Source organism: Dysidea avara, chromosome 1 (genome assembly GCF_963678975.1).
Source record: "Dysidea avara chromosome 1, odDysAvar1.4, whole genome shotgun sequence".
Lineage (NCBI taxonomy): Eukaryota > Metazoa > Porifera > Demospongiae > Dictyoceratida > Dysideidae > Dysidea > Dysidea avara.
The window spans coordinates 57,095,681-57,115,692 of NC_089272.1; the positions used below are offsets into that span (position 1 = coordinate 57,095,681).

The following is a 20,012-nucleotide window of genomic DNA, read 5'->3' on the forward strand; positions in this document are numbered from 1 at the left end:
CAGTCAAGGCCTTCATAAAAACGTGTTCCTAAAAATAATAATAAAAATTTCCTACAACGGGAATCGAACCAGGTACCTCTTACTTCAAGAGTTGGCGTCTTACCGCTGTATCAAGTGTTTCCAGGTTTCCAGGTGGCCATAAGCTGCTTATAAATGCTATTATGTTAATTAACCCTGTGGTCAACAGCTAAAAGCTTTGCCAAAAAAAGTTTTTTAACTGGCAAATAGTGTTTTAAATAGTTTTGACTAAAAGTTGGTCTTTTAGTAAAAAATTAATGCTTTAAATTGTACCTATAAAATTGCTATAAAGTAATTTTGGTGAACTCTGAGACGTTTTCTTCAAACTTTCTGACCACTGTTTTTGACTTATCATTGTATAGTGATTAGCTTTTGTATTTTTATTTGTTTAACATGTTTGATTATGTATGTTTCACCTCGTCTGTACTTTATGCCTAGTTAATTGTAACTCTGTATACGTGTAATGCTCCGGTAAGGAAGAACGGCTATGCTGATTACCATGAGGTCAATAAGTACTACCTGCCATGCATGCATTGAATACACATGTGTACATACTGTTACCATCAAATGTGACCATTTCAGGCAGCTAAACCTCACTTACAAATAATTTATTGAGTTACTGCGGCAGACAATTGTAGTACTAACTAAGGATCCTATACAAAATGTTGTGCCATTCCAACTTCATGTAAGAATTGTGGAAATCTGAAAAATTTCATATAAATAATAATTTTCATTGATTTGCTTTGCACCTGTTTTTAAAATGTATAACCCAGCATTCATAGGCTATTCTTTTTCTGGTGAGGAGGGAAGATGTTGAACGTAGGTTTTAAGATACTTGGGGAAAGTGTATATTGGCATTGCTAATTATATTAAATTTATAGCATCGATTTGAAGAGATCTTATTAAAATTCAAAAAAGGTATACTTATAACTAAGGGGTTACACTCCAGACCACCTGAAATTATACTTCATACTAACACAACCATACTACAACATTCATTTTGCATGTGCCCCACTTATATGCTAGCTCTAAAATGACCACTGCCAATATTTATATTATGTATTACTATCGATTCAAATACAGTTGTCCAGTTTGTACAGCACCCGCCTCAAGTACAGTAGTATCTGGTGGTATTGGACACTACTGATGTGTTTAAATACAGATTGTCTTAGCCTCTTAGGAACAGGATTACGTCATCTACTAGCATGAACCAGCCTGGCATAATTTTGAGTATAATAGATGCTTTGAACTATCAAGCACAAAATAATGAAGCTAAGCTATAAAAACCTTGTCTGTGAAATGCATCAGCTTGCTGTAAAATATCAATCTATTTTATTACAATAATAAAACTCCAATAGAGCTGGCAGGTAGCCATTTATATATGACTGTTTTATTAGAATATATTGTACACATGGTTCATGAAGCAGCCAAATAGATAGAAGATTCATTTGCAAAAACTATTAATACTTTAAAGTACAGGCAAAATATAAGAAATTTTATGATCATAATGGGTCAAATTTTTAGCACTGCAGCATAACATAACAGGGGCAGATCCAGACATATCGAAAGGGGGGTCAAAATGAAACTGAGGCACTACATTGGCTGGTTTGGTAAGGTGAGACCAAAAAAAAAAAAAGATCATAGCCAGCTGACAATAGCTGCCCACCTCACCAACTATGCATTTATAACTGATAAAGTACATACAAATCCTTACATAGCTTGTTACACACTGCTCTAATACTGCGATTGCTTTATTAGAGTGACTGCTCTATTAGAGTATATCGATCTTAGTATATATACTAAAAATTTTTGAAGGGGGGTCAAGAGCCCCCATGTATCCGCCCCTGATCATAATATGTAAAATTAAAAGCTAATAAGCTAGAGTGCTATGCCAGCATGAAAATAGATTGGTACTTTCTAATATAGCGATCATTGGAAATAATAGAGCACTCAAATGCATTGTACATAGCTCCTTAGATCAATACTCTCTAAAACAGTCACTTTGTAGTGAAATATTCCAATAGAGCATTCACTGAATAAAATGTTCCAAGAAATGTTGCTATCCTAGGGGCATAATGCCGGCATAATGGGAACAACTGAATAGCATAATAGGTAAAGATTTTGGGAAATTCCTGAAAACATTTTGGGCAAAGTTTTGAGCATATCTGACTAATTGACCCAGGCCTCAGTTTATCTACTAGAAAGGAAATCGATGAGCCAAAAACTCACCATGCTCTGTCTCTAGTGGTGTGGGTGTGAGTCTGTAAATGAAACAGAAGGCCTCCTTTAAAAATATAATGTAAGCACTACTAAACTAGGTAATATAAGCTGTTGAGGGATGATGTACAATCCCTGTCTTTAGTAGATGTTGGTTGGACCACATGATCAGGACACTGGTGATAATTATAATGGTCCATATGATTTTGTTATTTTTCCCTCTGGGAGATATTTCCATAGAAGGTATAATAATATAGGATATTGTCACAAGCCACTTAGTTCTGGAGGGACTTGCTGGTTTTGTTGCTTCCTGTGACTCTTTTTTCTGTTGAAAGCTATCTAGGTCTCAGAAACTTCTCCATACTCGTATCATTAAGAACTATACTATCACGTAAGCCTCTGAAATTACATGCACACCAGCAATTCTTAGCAAAAGTAATTATGGTGAAAAATAAGTTTCATCTGAGCTCTTTTGGTTTAATACATGAAATGCTACCTAGAGATCTACAAATATCATGTCCACAGCTACATACAGCTGCAATGCCAGTCTGTTACCCAGCACTATGCATTGAATTAAATTACATTTATTAAAGACTATTGTATATACAAGAGAAAAGATTATGACACAGCACAAAAACTTTTCTACAATAGCTACAACTTGCATAGCTATCAGTATATTATGTTATTTTGGTTACCCGCAAATTTCTAATTGTATAATAGTAGCATCTCCCTTCACACACTAATAATAGTATTACACTGTATATCAACCAATTGACTTCAGAATATTATCATGTAAACAAGTAGTATTTATGATTAAATCATACAAAAACACAATTCATCTGTTAGTAATAATTTGTAGTCTCTTGTTCTTCCACTCTACAACATAAAAAGTCCCAATAGAGTTCATGGCTATACCATGGATATCATCAAATTCTCCTTTTTGAGATCCCTTCTTTCCATACTCACTAATCAAATGATGGGTGGGGGTCCATACTCTAATACTTGTACCATAGCAACCAGCTATGATGTAACCATCAGGGCTAACGTAATGGCCCAAGGACTGTCACATGTTATCCTTCTAATAAAACTGCCAGTATGACTGAAGAGACTAATATGATTACCATCACAGTCACTAACTAACACTCTATTGTCAGTATCAATTGCTATTCTAATAGGATCCTGAAATTGTCCAGGGTTGAAATTGCCCTTTACTATACCAAATGTAAATGCAAATTTATCATCTTGTTGGAACACCTGGACTCTGTAATTCCACCTATCTACAACACACAACATTTTATTACTACTGAAAGCTAGTCCACTAGGCCTGTTAAATTGGCCATTGTTGCTCCCTCTATTGTTACCGATTACTGATAAGAGTTTTCCTTGTAGGAAATACTTCTTCACTTGATAGCTACTACTCCAGTAGCTAACAGCTATAATATCATCCTTACTGACTGCTACACCATAAGGAATAACCTCATCACTTCCTTGTCCAATCACTGATAACAATGCCAGACAAGAGTCTAACACTATCACACAATTGTTAGTTCCGTCAACAATAACTACTTCATCATTCACTCCTATAGCAACATCATAGAGACCACCAAACTTGTTCCCTCCATAATCAGTCACCACACTACAATCTTGTTGTCTCATCTTGCTGTAGCCTCTCAGTACACTTAATGATATCCTATAGTAATATTATATGATATATAGGAGTACATGAACTTCTGTGCACTTATACTTGTAATGTCACTTCTCACATTTACAGGAACGTGACAGCATTTATGAAATCACCCAGATCAGATTTTGGAAAACCATTCTGTTGGGCACATACAAAAGTTGTAGGAAAACTCAATCAATTTTTTGGCAATACTTTTAAAATTAAGTTTTCGGATAAAGCAACTATATTAAACCTTCTTGCTGTGAAGCTATACATCCAAAGCTTCCTTCTGCTAAGAGATACGGATGATTATATCAGGCCATGTAGTAATTTTACAATGCATGGGGATACCAATTAAATTGGGTGAGATTTGCTCGGGTGATGGAATGCTAAAGTAAGTACCATATTAGCAGAAATTTTGGCATGTAGCTAATTAAAATTGGCAATTTGGCCAATGCTTACAAAATCACCAAATTGAAATCTCATGTCGCTATAATTTTATTATTGTTGTTTCTTACCAATTTTACAGGCTTGAGATCAAGTAAGGTGCTGTACCTAGCAAGCTAGTCAAGTATGGTGATGTTGTAGGTTGACGAAATAGTAGTGGAGCTCCTGATACAAAAGTAATTAAGTAATAGCTAGCGAGATTGTTGACGAAATAGCTATAATATAGCTATTTCGTCAACTGGTAAAGCAGATAAAAACAAAGCAAAAAATACTTTACCTCTATGGGAGGCATAGTCTGGACAATATTTTTACTAGCGATGCACCAAAACTCAATCCTACCTCACCTGTGGTTATTAAATCATCAAACAATTTTACAATTGTATGATAGCTACTTATTTCTGAAGGAATAAAAGGTACACGCACCAGATATCTTGTACAGAGAACTTAGCTACTGAATCATTTCGTCTCCCTTTTTGGTGGCTCAGTGCTGTGCTGGCTATGAATTGAATAAATCTGAGTCTGCCATTTCATGTGAAAGACTCTTTCCAGTACATAGGCCAATACGTACATAAGCAATGAGATAAGTGTTTATACATCTTTGTTAATGCAAAGCCACGTAGCTATAGCTTGCTGCCACAAGGGATTCACTTTATTATACACATGCATTTCATCAAATTAAACTCTCACCAAATGAAAATTATTAAGCAAATGCTAAATATTCTGCTCACCAAAATTTCTGCTGATGCGGCATTAGACGATGATTTAATTGAAGAAAAGAACAAAGAAATTTAATTATCAGAAATTTTGTTTTACATACTTATTTTAGATGGTAGGAACGGAATCATTTGTCCAATAAAATGATTTGTCACCATTTTTCACACATAATCACTCACAGAACTTATGATAAAAAGTTTCTTTGTATATATATTAATAGTAAATGGGCCATATCTCTGGAATGCATCGAGATATCAAGCTAAAATCTTAACACAAGACAGATAAACACCCAAAGCCTCATTTTGGCTACAAAGGAGAAAATTGACCAATGTACCAAAAAGAATGGTTTTCCAAAATAACATGTTTACATGTATAGGAGAAGTGACACTCTGTATTAGTAAAGTAGCTTAGCATCAAATTTGAGGAAATCATTACGAAGCAGATAAAAGCACCAATTTTGTTCTGAAGGTTTGTTGAAGCATTTGGACCATGGTGCCATGCCTCCATTATTATTGATCACTACTTGTAGCAAAAAATCTAAATGCTCTAATAGAGCAGTCAACCACTAACAGATATAGTTGTGTATATCTCCTTTAATAAGCTGTAGCTAATAATTTTTCTGTAAAAACACAGTAAGAACAGTCTAAAATGTTATAACAGTCCTTCTATAACCTGCAATACCCCTGGGAAATATGACCCCAGACCCCAGAATGGCATCCAAATCTGCTGTATTACTCAAACTTCACTGTGTAATTTCATTTCCAAAGTTAACCTATCCCCACTTTCTGGCTCGCTTCATGTTAAGAGTATATAGGGGCAAGGGATTAAAGCAATGTTTCTTTGGCTTCTCTTAAGTTGTTAGTTGTTTATGTACAGTAAGTCTAATTTTTGACCTGTTTGCCCTTAAACTTAATTGCCAATTTCATGGTAGCACAGCATAGTGTAAATATTGTATATAACTAACATTAATATGTTACATAATTGTGTTGATGATCTAGAAACCTATCATGCTGGAGAGTCTAGTTTGTAAGCATTTTTGAGTTTTAAAAGTACACTCAGCTACTGCATGTCATGGATAGCTAGTGCTGTAATTGAATACAACTTCCTGGAGTCGGTCCACCCTGTTATGACTATACAGAACGCAATTTTACCACCATGAAATTTTAGACAACACAATTGAGTGTCACATGAATAGACAGTATACAAGGCAACACAAGATTTTAAAAAATGCATGCAGAAACATACAGTATATTTCAGCAAATAAATCTACATACCTGGTTAAAATGGAGGTACTTGAAATGCAAAGTAGGAAACAGACTGAATTGTCCATGTGGTTACTTCAAAACTTATGATTCTTCATGCAAACTAGTTTACTACTGAACATTGCATCAAGACGATCTATTGATTTTTTTCCTTACTTTGGCCCCTTTTCTGTTACACCTTTTCAGCTATAAACCACTAAGTCTAAGTCCTTGCAATTAGGTTAGGTAATCCTAAGGCTGCAGCACATGTTGCTGTCAGACCTTCAGTGCTGGTCACTGTAAAGTGCTAATAATAATAAATAAAAAAATAATAATATTCTAAAGTGATGGTGGTTCTGTGGCACTTAATATTCCACATAGCCAGGAAAGGTTTTCAGACCAATGCAAGCAAATGCTTGAAAAGCCATTATCATCTTATAGTGCATCTATTGAGCTACGTATAGCCACTTGTGACTCAAACATTGATATAGATTATTGGTATTTATTAATTTGCTTAAACCAGTCTGTTCTCTCTTATTAATATTGCTTAGCAATTAATGTGCTGAACGCATTTTCTAAAATATTGAGGCGATTTTGAAAAAAAAACTATGTTACAGACTCTTTTCCAATATTACAACCTACCTTGCTTTCAAGGGGAAAAAAAAGCATTTGGTGGCAAATGTAGTTATAGATTATAGCCAATTTTATGCATCTTCCCAGCACCGTTTAAAGTTTCCAGCAATGTGAAAGATTTAGTATTGTCTGTAGTTTAAAGATGCAAGAGTAGGTTGTTCAGCAAATGTATTTGCTGAGCAATCTACCCTTGCATCTTTAAACTGGCTTGTCATAAAGACAAAACTAAACCTTTCACATTGGTTGAAACTTTAAAAGATGCTGGAAAAGATGTATAAATCTAATTATGTGTAGGGTGAGAGCAAAGTGACCATCACGTAGCCCCAGTATAGTACATTTATGCTTGAATGTTTATATTGGGCATTCAAAATGTGTCAAATGAATCAGTAATTGGAAATGTAAGTTAACTTTTGCTTGTGTGCAATTTGCAATGAGTAGTCTTCTGTATGGGTCAAACGTTAACAGTCATTACCAAACTGCACTGTGTACATAAGCTATAGCTTGAGCCAAAATTTTGTACATGTATTATTGAAGTGTTCAAATACCTGTTGACACAGCAAGGTTGTGAACATGCATCTTAAACTTTGGTATTAATTGCCACTAACTGGTCTAAGAAGACTACTCAAATTGCTCACATGCAAAAAAATTTACTTACAGTGCCAAGTCTATATACACATATGGAATGCAAACTATAATTCAATTAAAATAGGAAAACTACGTAAGTGTGAATGCATCAAGTAAAAATCAGGCCTTCATGCACAAAGCATTTTTATACTGAGATAAATATATTCACTGGATGCATGCTATAATATTATTATAGTGTATAACAGAAAATGAACAGCAGTACAATTCAATTTGTATAAAATTTTTACAGTGAATAGACCATAAGTTAATTACAATTTAAAAAGCATTTTAGTTGAGTGATCTGAAAGCCTGATTTTTACTAGATGCATTCACAAGTACATTTCACTCAAGTGTATGATATACCGTAAATGTACTATCCACACAAAACAGCCAAGCTGTGAAAAAATGGTGCAGCCTTAAAAAGCCTGGGTGAAAAAAGTTGTGAAATCAAAGGTGGTGGCCAAGAAATGGCTGTAATGATGTTAATGCTAATAAATTTTAACAATGAACACAGCCATTTTTAAATTTTTTAGCAGTAACATCACTGCAGCCATTTCTTGGCCACCACCTGTGACTTCACAACTTTTTTCACCCAGGCTTTTTAAGGCCGCACCATTTTTTCACAGTTTGGCTGTTTTTGTGTGGATTTCACTCCTTTTTGTACTGTATAAGGTCTCAAAACCAGTCTATGGCTGAATTTGAGATTTGGTTTTACTCACATTTCTTCTTTTCTATATAGATACAATGATGAATATTGAAAACAGACTTATAAATGTATTTCATTACATGATTTAATTCAGTATTTGATAATATTATTGTAATACTCTAATAAAGTGCACATTTTTGAGGACTTCTAATAGAACATACATAGAATGTTCTAGAACAATCTAGTACTTCTATTGGTAGATCTATGAAATTACAAACATTTGATTATAAGCAGATTTCAACTAATGGATACTTAACTTTTCAGATGATAATTGGGGCGCGCAGTGCTATTTCAGATTCGGCATGCGTGGGTTCACCAGTCATAATATTTATTTGCAAAAAAGTTAACAAGCACACAAAAAATTTAAAATTTTAAACTAGAGTGCACATTGATAAAAAGTACCGAAACAAGCTGGAGTAGTGCACAATATTAAATCACAGTAAAGCAATAAGAAGTGTTATATCCTCTAAAAAGACCACTTTTAATTCTCCAGGTGAACTATTTATACACTGGTTAACCTGTTTAAAGCAACCACCTACCTAGTAAGGCCAAAAAATCTTGGCCCTAAGGTGACCAACTTAGACAGGTTTCCACTGTAAATGAATGGGCTTGATTTATCTGAACTAATTCACACTTTTGTGATTGAACTGGCACACAGGTGTTCGAATAATGGAGGTCCCACTGTATCTTTTTCTAAAGGTCCATATTGTCCCAAGAATCCAGAGAGACGAGTCATAGGTTAGCAAACTCACTATTTCTTGTGAGTGTCAGGGAGGGATACCGTAAGGCAAGCTTGCTTGTTGTGTTACTTCCTCCCTTACACCAGAGGTGTTGTAGTTATCATGTTGAAGTGAACTGGCACACTACAATGCATTGATGTCCTGGTGTATCAGCACCATATCCCCTGTTCAGTGTTATATATATCTTGCTAATGGTCAAGAGAAAAGTGCTTTCCAATGACCAGCAATAGAACAATTTAACAGTTTGATCCTGCATACATTTTGGAGCACACACACACACACATACACACACTGCATGCATGTCCAGTGAGATATTAGTATAATGTCAAGTAGTATGTGTATAATCTGTTCACCTCTATGTACATATATATATGTAACGTGTATACATAACTTAATAAAATAACTTTATAATTTCAAGCTACGTCCACACTAGTGTAAACTACACAACACAAATAAGATGACAGTTGTGCAAATCACGCGTAGAGAGCAGTACTCATGATCAGTGCTTCTTTGTTCACTGATACCCTTCAAACTTCTCTTCCACTTTCATGTTTGCTGTTATGGTTTGAATATTCTAAAAGAAAGATCGATATACTCTGATAGAACAGTCAACTACTCTAATAGAGCAATTGAAGAACTTTGAAAAAGGTGTACCTGCAGTAAAAGGTCCAAAAAGGCGAAAAACGTTTGTCTGACTTGGGGAATTGAACCTGCACTTTTCAATGAAGTGTAATCTGCACCATTCTACCATATGTTCACATACTGTTTGTTTTCTTCTAAGGCCCCTATTTGGTGATTATTAGTTTTTCATCCAGCCTTTCTAATTATTATGATGCGGGCGGGAGGGTATTACCATTATGCCATTAAAATATTAACACACTGATGTACAGACCTTGTCCAAATTGTCTTTCTTTCTTACTACAAACATTTCCTTCACCAGCTGATTCTACTTTTCGTGATCGCCAACTGTTTTTCGACAGTCAACTGAAAGCTGCTTTGATGAAGTCGATATATAGAACACAATTGCAACTGGCACTGCAGCAATTTGCTAAGGAAAACAACAGTTCTCCTGGCGATATATAGCGCATTGTAGCGTTCATCAACAAAAAATTATAACAGTTTGGCATCACGTGTTCTTCTGAGCATGCACAGAGTAAATAATGGCTTACCATGCGGTAGCTTAAGAAGGATGCGGGCGGTGGATGAGAAACTAATAATCACCAAATAGGGGCCTAAAGGAATTTTAAATGTTCTGCAGCATAATTATGACCATAATTGCTATTAATCGTGAACCAAGTATATACATGTCATGGCTGCTGAAGGAGTTTTGGGTGTCAAAATACTCACATCCAAGCTTTGAAAATCCTTCTTTTTTTTCAGAGGTCGTACCCTAGATCCCCCTAGCTTGGCATGTTTACGCTGCTGCTACTGCTGCTGCTGCTGCTTTGCACAGGCATTGCCATGTAATGTCAGATCATGTTAGATCAACTTTGACTTTGAGTTGCAGATCAATGAAGGCTAGTTATAATCCTCTCTACATATGTCACACACACCCGCACGCACACACACACACACACACACACACACACACACACATGCACACAAATTCACTATTGTATTTTTATTGGTTATTTATTCACTGCTTGAATGATGGTGGCTGCTTGTAGATCACAACTTAGGTTGTTGTACTATTAGCAGGGATGGTGGTATGAAGCTACCATCATCTATCAAGTCATTATACCAAATAGCTAGTGTGACCATACAATTGTACCAACATGTAGTACAGTGTTCACTTACAATCACATCTTGTTCTTGTAGGAGCAGGATATGGTACAGTGATAGTGGAGATTGTTGGAGTGGAACAAACTGAAATAGCTGATATGGTGGAGGAGGGTCATGTGTGGAATGACAGTACCCTGACCATGTGATGGAGACTAGGCAGGGTCATACTCCAACTTCACTTTGTGTGGAACCAGTTAGCAGGTAATTGTGTGTATTGTGCATGGTCAACGGTAAGTGATAATATATACAGTATGACAGGTGGTCAGACTGAGGGATGATTGCTATTAGCAACTGAGCTATTCTTGTATGCAGTGAAATTGAGTTTATTTTCTCGCAGAGACAAGTGCTGATACACAGGTGTGCACCCACAGGCTGCTGTGGGCACATGCCTGGTTTCCTGAAAAACATATACATGTGTGTTTAACCCATATGCACCCACATGAGCAAAACCATTAAATGGTAAAATCAGCCAGTATGTAAGAATAATAAAGTTTGTATTGAACTTATGCACGGGTAAGCTTTGCTCCGAGGTGGTTTTTTTCAATGGTGTGAAATACAGTTGTGGTGACTCTGGTGAATGACCTCCCTTTGGGTTTTACAGTTACGTATTTCATGATTGATTACCGGCCTCACAGGCTATCAGAGATTATTTCTTTGAGTTGAAGGAGAGTGTCCCGTGCATATGGGAATGAAAATTAAGGGGATTTCTCTAAAGAGTTTGCATGAGATAACATGGTAGACAAACTATAAAAGTTTTCTACTGTCTGCTTACGTCTTCAGTTAAGAGTAGCGGCTTCTTTTGCAAAAATGTTCCGGCCTTAAGAAGAAACCTTTAGTTTAGTAAAATAAACACGTACACTGTGTGTGCTATTGTCTTAGTTTACCTTTAATCTTTCTTTATGGTGGCCATCTCTCATTGGTAGGGTTTCCATCTACGGGCATATGCCGGCTACGGGTATTGTACCAATTTATTCAAATCATAAACACGTGGCTGAGCGTTTGAGGCTATGCTTGGGTGAAGTCAACTCTGAGTAGTAGTGTTGCTGTGACAGTGAGTTAAGACGGCAAGCTAAACACTGCGTGTGAGTTCTAGCCAGAGAGTGTAGGAAGCATGGGTTCTTGGGCACTCATTAATATGTTTATGTCTGAGCCATAATGCGCCTATCAATTGTAACTCCCAGTACCCCCAGTACGGGATCCATAGGGGGTTTATATGGGGGTTCACCTACAAAGTTACCCCCAGTAGTGGGGCTTTTGACACAGGCATTTTATAGCAATCGAATTGTGTAACTGTATTTAGTTAAATCACGTGACGTTGACCCGTAGCCAGCGAAGCGGCGTTGATCATGGAGTGGGGGAATACCTCGGGAAATATAGGTGATAGGTAGGGGATTAGACAAACACTTAGGCCCCAGTAGTGGGGTTATTGCTCTTGCAGGGTGTCAAATCCCCACCTTGTCCCCACATGGCCCGTACTTGGGGGGGGGGGGTACGGGCCTAACATTGATAGGTGCATAATGGTTAAAGGAAGTATTATCTCTCCTTTTCTAGCTTGCCAAACTCTGACCAGCGTTGTAAGTGGGCTGGATTATTTGGGTCACAGGTCAAATGGGTCTTATCCACTTCACTGAATATTTGGGTCTGACCCAGATGAGATCATGTGTGACTATAAGTTAACAAGCTCGATTGTATTGATGGAAGTGCAGTAAACACTCAAGAAACTTATGTGGAGCCACACCCACCATTCAGGAATAAGCTTTGCTGTCTGTGTGGGGTATGTATAGCCACGCCCACTTTTAGAATTGTATCAGCTGTGTTCTGTGGGCATGCATGCATCAGCAGATCTGTGTTGCTACTTGAAATGTAGGTAACTAACTTCTAAAAAATTCTTTAGCTGCATGTAAACTTACGTGGAGCCACACCCACTTGATAATACGTAGCTACTCACTTCTTGCAGACAAATTTTTATAGTGTAAAAAAAAATGTAGGGCTGACTAGTGTAACTTGTGGACTTTTAATCTAGTCTTGTTTTAATCAGACCGGGTCACATGAGGGTCAGATCCGGATTATTATTCGGGTCAGTGGGTCAAACGGGTCAACAGTACTGACCCACTTACAACGCTGACTCTGACTACTAAGGCTCAATAATGTGTGCTTTAAGTCTGTTCCTGTAGTCAGTATGAAGTTTTTAATATTATAACCTGCATGCTGATTAGTGTCTCTCATATGAACTCAAAGCAACTGGACCTCTTTTTCCTTTTTGTAGTTAGGTGGGAAAAAAGGGTCTCGTGTAAATTATAGCCATTTTGTTCTTAATCCCCAGATTCTGGGGATTGTTGAAAGGGTTGAAAACAATCTGCAAACAAAACAAAACTTTTTATATTTCATGCACTGTCATGGTGATTGCTCAGTATTTGCAGCAGGTGCTGTTGAGTTAAAAAAATTTCATATTTAATAGAAGTTTGTTGGAAGGGTGTTGGGTTGCTCCGAAGACATTTAGAAGCTTGGTTATGGCTAACCAATACTGCCAGGCTGTGAGAAAAAAAAATGAAGTTGTCTTTTGATGATATAGAAAGCCTAAGTTCTTGTCCACGGCTTTTTTCTTTTTTTTTTCAATCCTACAACAAGAGAAAAAAAAGCAATCTGGGCATGAGACTACTGGGTTTCACCCATAAGGTAAATATCTTCCTGAAAGAAGCAGCAGCTTTAGTGCCCTGTGTAATATAAAGTTGGGTTTTGTCTGCTTGTTTCAGTGGTTTGTTGTAGTTCCTACTCATACTAAGTTTTGCTTATACTTGAAGTATTACAACAGATATCATACAATTCAAAGAGACTATCAATACTTGTTACTCAAAGAGTTGATACTAATACAGGTAGCTCACATGATCAATTATCAAAATTGTACATAGGAAGTGCATACTATTGTAACTGTCAATGTCTGTTTTCATATGGAACTGTGTTGCTTGATTAGGCTATGTAAAGCACTGTTTGTACTTTTGACAAAGAGATTTTGTTTACAATTAGTTGTGTTATAAGTTCATTTCAGCATGTAGGTACTATGACTTCAGCAGTTTTGAATGAGATTATGATCATATTGCATCACATCAATACTTTGCAATACAGTATCAAACTTGTTATCACCCATCCCTACGTAACAGTATTGAACTTCAAAAGTTTCTATTTAATTTAGGAACCACAACAGGCTAGCATTATTTGTTCTGGATATACCTGTGTCACCGTTGTCAAATATTTTGGAAGCATATTTACAAAGACCACCTGTGTACAAAGACCACATTGTAAAATTTCCCTTATTAAAGGGACATTGGAAACAGTGGAAATTGAAAACTGAAACTGAAAAACTAAAATTGGTCAAAACTTCGTATTAACAGGTACCTCTTAACAAAGACCACCTCATTATAGTAGTTATGTCAAGTAGGTCCAACAAAAAGGCTATAAGGTGTATTCATAATGTAATAAAGTATCAATCAATCAGACAATACTTAAAAGTTAAAATGACAGCTACAGGGTTGTACATAAGGATACACTATCTTACTATGCCAAGACCTAAAGTCCATGGTCATGTCACAATGAAAAAGGGGTAATTGCATACATAATTTACTCTGCTGATACTGGATTTGATAATGGATTTCTCATGAATTGTGCATGATTTAAGAGTTGCATAGTTAAATTAATGATCTTGGACTTCGTATATTCATGTGACATGACCATGGACTTTAGGTCTTGGCATGATAAGATATATCCTTTTGTACAACCCTGCAGCTGTCATTTTAACTTTTAAGTACTGTCTGATTGATTGATACTTTATTACATTATGAGTACACCTTAGCCGGACCTACTTGACATAACTACTAATGAGGTGGTCTTATTTTAGAGGCGGTCTTATTATACAGGTGGTCTTATTGTAGAGGTGGTCTTTGTTAAGAGGTACTGTTAATATGAAGTTTTGAACAATTTTAGTTTTTCAGTTTCAGTTTTTCAATTCCACTATTTCCAATGTCCCTTATTAAACCTTTATATTGATCTCCAATCAGTACTTGTTTAACACCTGCAGGCCTGAAATAACCAGTACAGCTACACACAGGCTTGAAATAACAAGTAAAGGTACATGCAGGCTTGAAATAACAAGTATAGCTACATGCAGGCTTGAAATAACAAGTATGTGTTTGAATTTTTACTGCATTCTCAATGTATGCTCAATATGTAGGAGAGATCATTACTCAGTTTCACCCTTTTCTCTATTGGACCATAGCGAATAGCAGTCATCCACATTGCAAACCATATCTCAGACAGTCTGATCCATCAACAGATAGAATGAAAGGGTAAAATTGTCATAGTGGTCAATGCCTTCCTGTATGCACATTCTCTTTTTACACAGCTGCATGTAGCATAGCCAGCCAGGAGGTATTGGAGAGGCAGAGTTCGCTAATATGCACTCTCATAACATGCTCAACAATGCCAATGGTTGTATAGACAAAAGGCTAATGATCCAATGATGGGCTAGCCAACATACAGTGTTGTATTCTAACTGCTAACAATGAATCATAACTATGTATGCAGCCACTCTAACTGTTTGAGCTGGATCGAGCCTTGTCTCACGTGCCTCAACTGTACTCCAGCATATTCATCCACTAGATCTATGAAATGCTTAAAGCTATCTAAAGTGTTATAGCCAGCTACTTACCTATACAAAGTCTGTGTCCTACTCCTGGCCACACTGATTTTATCAAACCTCTGTGATTCCAAATTCTCCTAAATTCTAATTTCAAGTCTATAAGCCACAGACCTGGGTTCCATCTTACTGTTACAGCAGTTGGTCATAGTCAAAATAGACGTAGATAAAAGTTGTTTGGTGCCATGGCATGATTAAACTTTCACTATATATAGTATAATACAGCACAATAGTACTGTATAGTAGGGACATCGAAGGTGTGGGCATGGCCAGTGATATAATAATATAACCCAAAAACCTGCCTCGATTTTTCCTCACAACAACACGACAGTATCAGTTGGGTAAAATCAAGCCCAAAAGTGTCTTCAGATTGACCTGAAATGTTTCCGTCAAGTTGCTACAGAATATAAATATATATATATATTCAAATGATTTTTCTACTGCCTGCCTGACGCCTTCAGTCAAGCGAAGCAGAAAGCTGGCTACAGCTACAGCCCTAATTCTGCTGCAGAAATGTTTCTAGTTTCCTTAAGAAAAAATCTTTGGTATATTGATAAACATACAAATGCTTGTGCTATTGTCTTACCTTTTATCCTTCTTTACCATGGCCATCAGTCAAGGTTCTACCACTGAGACTGAGTGTTAATAAACTAAAGTGGGGCTTCCATCTACAGGTGTATATTGCATCAAACTGTTCGAATACACGTGGTTGTTGCACCAAAGTATTTGAATATACGTGGCTCGCCAGTTTTCAAAATTGGCAGTTGATATCGATCAGTGAGAGCAACTCGCAGCAAAGTGTAAGTCAGTTTAGTAACAATGTTAAAACCAAGTCGGGTCATACAGGTCCTGCTTTACAGATTATCCAGGTCTGACCCCATGTGCTATGTAAACAAGTTTGTTTGTGGTAATTTGTACCTGAGGTTTGCTGAGCTACCATACTTTAATACCAATGGCTTTTACATTAATACCGCATTAATACCGCATTAATACCTCGATATTTAGTAATACTGTGATACTTTTATGGAAGGTATACCGTTTGCTCTTTTTCAAGCACTAATGTTGTCTCAGACTGGTGTTGATGATTTCATTCTACACTACATGTTGAAGAAAGGCATATGGGATATAGTAAAGGCAGGCTAATCAAATATGGCAAGCACTGTGATTGATAATTACTATTGTCTCCCCACCCGTCATGCCAGGTACACAAACTATAGGAAAAGGTATTAATGTCAATAACATGCACAGCCTCAACCTAGGTTACTATCAGTGGCGGAGGAAGTAGTTGATATGAGGAAGGGCTGACCAGGGGCGGAAATGAACTGAGGCACTACATTGTCTCTGGTTTGGTAAGGTGAGACTAAAAAAAAGGTCGCAGCCAGCTGATAACAGCTGCCCACCTCACCAGCTACGCATTTATAGCTGATAAACTATATAAAAATCTTTATATACCTCGCTACACACACTGCTCTAATACTGTAACTGCTTTTTTAGAGTGACTGCTCTATTAGAGTATCTCGATCTTTATCAAGGTTTTCAGCCCCACTCCAAAAAGGATAATTTTGACGTGATCCCGTTATTTTGAGGGAAGCTAACCCCCCTCTCAACAGACCGAAGGGGGGCTTCAGCCCCCTAGCCCTCCCTTTCTGCCACCTATGGTTACTATATACACTAGACAGACATTGAAATGTATAGCTAGGTTCAAATCAGGAAATGATCACATTAACTTCTCGGAAAGTGTGCAATTTCCAGTATAGCCTGTACAAAATTACTGAGTTAAGTTCAGTGAAATTCTTGTTATCTTTGATCAAATTAATACCTTAACTGATGATAGAGAACTGTTGATTGATACTTACTAGTGTGAATATGGTCAAACCTATTATTCTGTGAACAGGCTTGACTCAGTGATATCTATGGATGTATTTCAGTTTGATACACCCTCTGAACTCTTGGTTCTGCAGAATAAACATCACTCAATCTCATATGGTAATCACACCCAGATCTCGTTGTGACCGGTTCCCTTTCTTTCTCTCCATACCAGAGTATAAAGTACCCCACAACCAGTCTATCAAACTGTATTATAATTTTTTTAATTAAAAAACAATTACTTGTTGAGAACTAGCTACTGAGTAAAAAGGTCTCCTAGAGGTTTTGAACATTAGAATACCATTATTGAAAAGGAATGTCCTTTATTGAAAGGGTTGAGGCATGAAATAACAAGATTTGCAATTTTGCATACCTGTTAGAAAGTCAGCAGTTTTCAAGGTTTCTATAAAACAGGTTACCAGTGTTTCTGCTTTTTAGTCTTGTATTGATCTGTGTAAGTGTTGGATCTATTTTCCCTAGATATTGATGATGGCAGCTAGTCAGATAAAGAAGGTGCTCAGCCATCTCACTTGTCCACTGTGTAACAAACTCTTCAACAAACCAAAGTGTCTACTTTGTTGCCACTCCTTTTGTGAAGTATGTATGGCAGTGAAATATAATTTTGAAGAGGAAGATAGTAGTTGGAGCATTATGTGTCCTACATGTGGAAAACGATCAAGAATACCAGGAGGTGGATTTGAAGATACCTCTATGATCACTAATGTTTGCTCTATGGTGAATGAATTAGTCCCCAAGAAGGTAAAAGATGATGAACCAGATGTGAAATGTGACAAATGTGCCACTGCAAGTGGTGAACCAGTAGACACTTATTGTGGTGATTGTAACTTGTTCTTTTGTCATATCTGTGATGTATACCACAATTACAGTCTCACATTCCACATACAGTAGTTCTGATGGATTCACAGTCGATTGCACATCAATTCTCCCCTACATTGCTAGATCCTCAAATGTGTGAAACACTTCATCTCCCAAAAGACATCATTGCTGGTAGGAAGGTGCAGTATATTGTCATCACAAAAAATGGGAACGGTCATCGTTGTTACAGGCAAGGGGATAATGTCAGTATACAATTATTGGTAGGAGTTGCTGAGCCAATAAACGTCATAAACAATAATGACGGTGTGTACATGTCCACTATGGTGGTTGATAAAATCGGAGAAGTGGAACTGTCAGTATTAGCAAATGGAGAGCACATCAAAGGGAGTCCTTTTAAATTGACGGTCCGGCATCATTACACATTGTTATGCCAACCTAGTGAAATACACCAGGAATGGTTGCATCCTTATTTTGTTGCTTTCAATAGAAGTAAATGTTGGGCATTTTCTGAGTCAAGTGTGGTGGTACGTATTAGTGAAGGCAGAAGCAAGGTTATTGATACGCAAAAATTGGAAGATCCGTTCCATCATCCAGCGGGAGTTTCTTTTGATGAGGACGACAACCTTTACATTATGGAGCAGGCTACCAGAAATATTTTCAAGTTCACTATTGATGGTGATCTCTTGCTGCAGTTTAGCACACGTAGATCTGATGATGTACAACTAAATTGTCCAAAAGGGTTCACTGTGCACAATGGTAAGGTATACATTGCTGATCCTGGCAATGGCCGTATCACAGTACTTCACACTGATGGAACCTTTCACCAGATCATTGGTAAAGGACAGATGGGTATGCCATTTGATGTTACAGTCAACATTAATGAGGAGCTACTTGTCACTGATATAACACATTTCTGTATCCACAGGTTCACCCTCGATGGCATGTATATTGGCAAGTTTAGTAGCTATGGTAAATCCAGGGATGGATACCCCAACACTCCTCATTGTATTACCAATGACTCCAATGGCTACATACTAGTAACTCAACTTGGTGACAAAAATCAGGTGGTTATATTTGACAACAATGGCCACTATGTACACAGCTTTGGGCCTCATGGATCTGGTGATGGTGAATTCTCAAATCCACATGGAATAGCTGTTAACAATAATGAGGATATTTACATTTGCGACTTGTGCAATAACAGGATACACATTTTCCATAATGAATGATATTACTGTTTTCAAACTGACTAAACCTGAACAGTGATTACACATCTTAGCATAATGTACTACACATTTTGTAGCTACATGCACAATGGTTGATTAATATATTCATAAAATCACAGTTTCAAATATATGCACTGTAAAGCACTGGTTGAAACTTGAAATTTAATTTGTTACACTATTAGGGAGCTAGCTGTAAGAGCTTTCATCTGAAACTTCTACCCCAGCACCTCCAGATGACGACAGTGCCTCAAAAAAATAATCAATTGTTCCTACAGCTACTTTTAAAAATTGCATTTCTATGGTACACTGGACAGTGAAACATTGCTGGAGGGTGATTATTTGCTATGAACTATTAATACTAGCTATAGTATGTTCACATTGAGCTGAATCCTGAAAAACAGCTAAAAATTAAAAGTGGATTTTTTCTCAACAGAGTTAACATTTCAGCCAACCAGATGATTATTGGTAACAGCAAAGGTGTCAACAACAGACACGTACAGTTTGGCTCCATTAAAAGTTTGGGAAAGGGTTGTAATGGACATTGCTCTTATATGGCTTCCCAATAGGAAATTTATTGTGAAAATTTTGATTGGCTGTAAATATTATGT

General features: G+C 36.9%; 3 protein-coding genes across 5 annotated transcripts; 2 read left to right on the forward strand and 1 right to left on the reverse strand.

Annotated features, from left to right (window-relative positions):
• Positions 1-3,096: 3,096 nt before the first annotated feature.
• On the reverse strand, positions 3,097-11,716 carry LOC136251203 (E3 ubiquitin-protein ligase TRIM71-like). The gene is made up of 3 exons (XM_066043596.1): positions 11,670-11,716; positions 11,558-11,615; positions 3,097-3,925 (listed from the first exon to the last, which is right to left on the reverse strand). Exon 3 carries the CDS (start codon positions 3,889-3,891, stop codon positions 3,256-3,258), a length of 636 nt encoding a protein of 211 aa, XP_065899668.1. The 5' UTR covers positions 3,892-3,925; positions 11,558-11,615; positions 11,670-11,716; the 3' UTR covers positions 3,097-3,255.
• Positions 11,717-11,769: 53 nt separating this feature from the next.
• LOC136237305 (tripartite motif-containing protein 2-like) lies at positions 11,770-19,515 on the forward strand. 3 transcript variants are annotated; one of them, XM_066027661.1, is made up of 2 exons: positions 11,770-11,867; positions 17,822-19,515. In XM_066027661.1, the coding sequence occupies exon 2, from the start codon at positions 18,256-18,258 to the stop codon at positions 19,405-19,407; it is 1,152 nt and encodes a 383-aa protein (XP_065883733.1). In that variant the 5' UTR covers positions 11,770-11,867; positions 17,822-18,255; the 3' UTR covers positions 19,408-19,515. The 3 variants fall into 3 exon arrangements, with proteins under 3 accessions (XP_065883733.1, XP_065883734.1, XP_065883731.1); XM_066027662.1 differs by having other exon boundaries at positions 11,818-11,836; XM_066027659.1 differs by lacking the exon at positions 11,770-11,867 and adding an exon at positions 15,847-16,275.
• On the forward strand, positions 17,831-18,250 carry LOC136247815 (tripartite motif containing 13-like). The gene has a single exon (XM_066039641.1). It carries the CDS (start codon positions 17,831-17,833, stop codon positions 18,248-18,250), a length of 420 nt encoding a protein of 139 aa, XP_065895713.1.
• Positions 19,516-20,012: the final 497 nt, after the last annotated feature.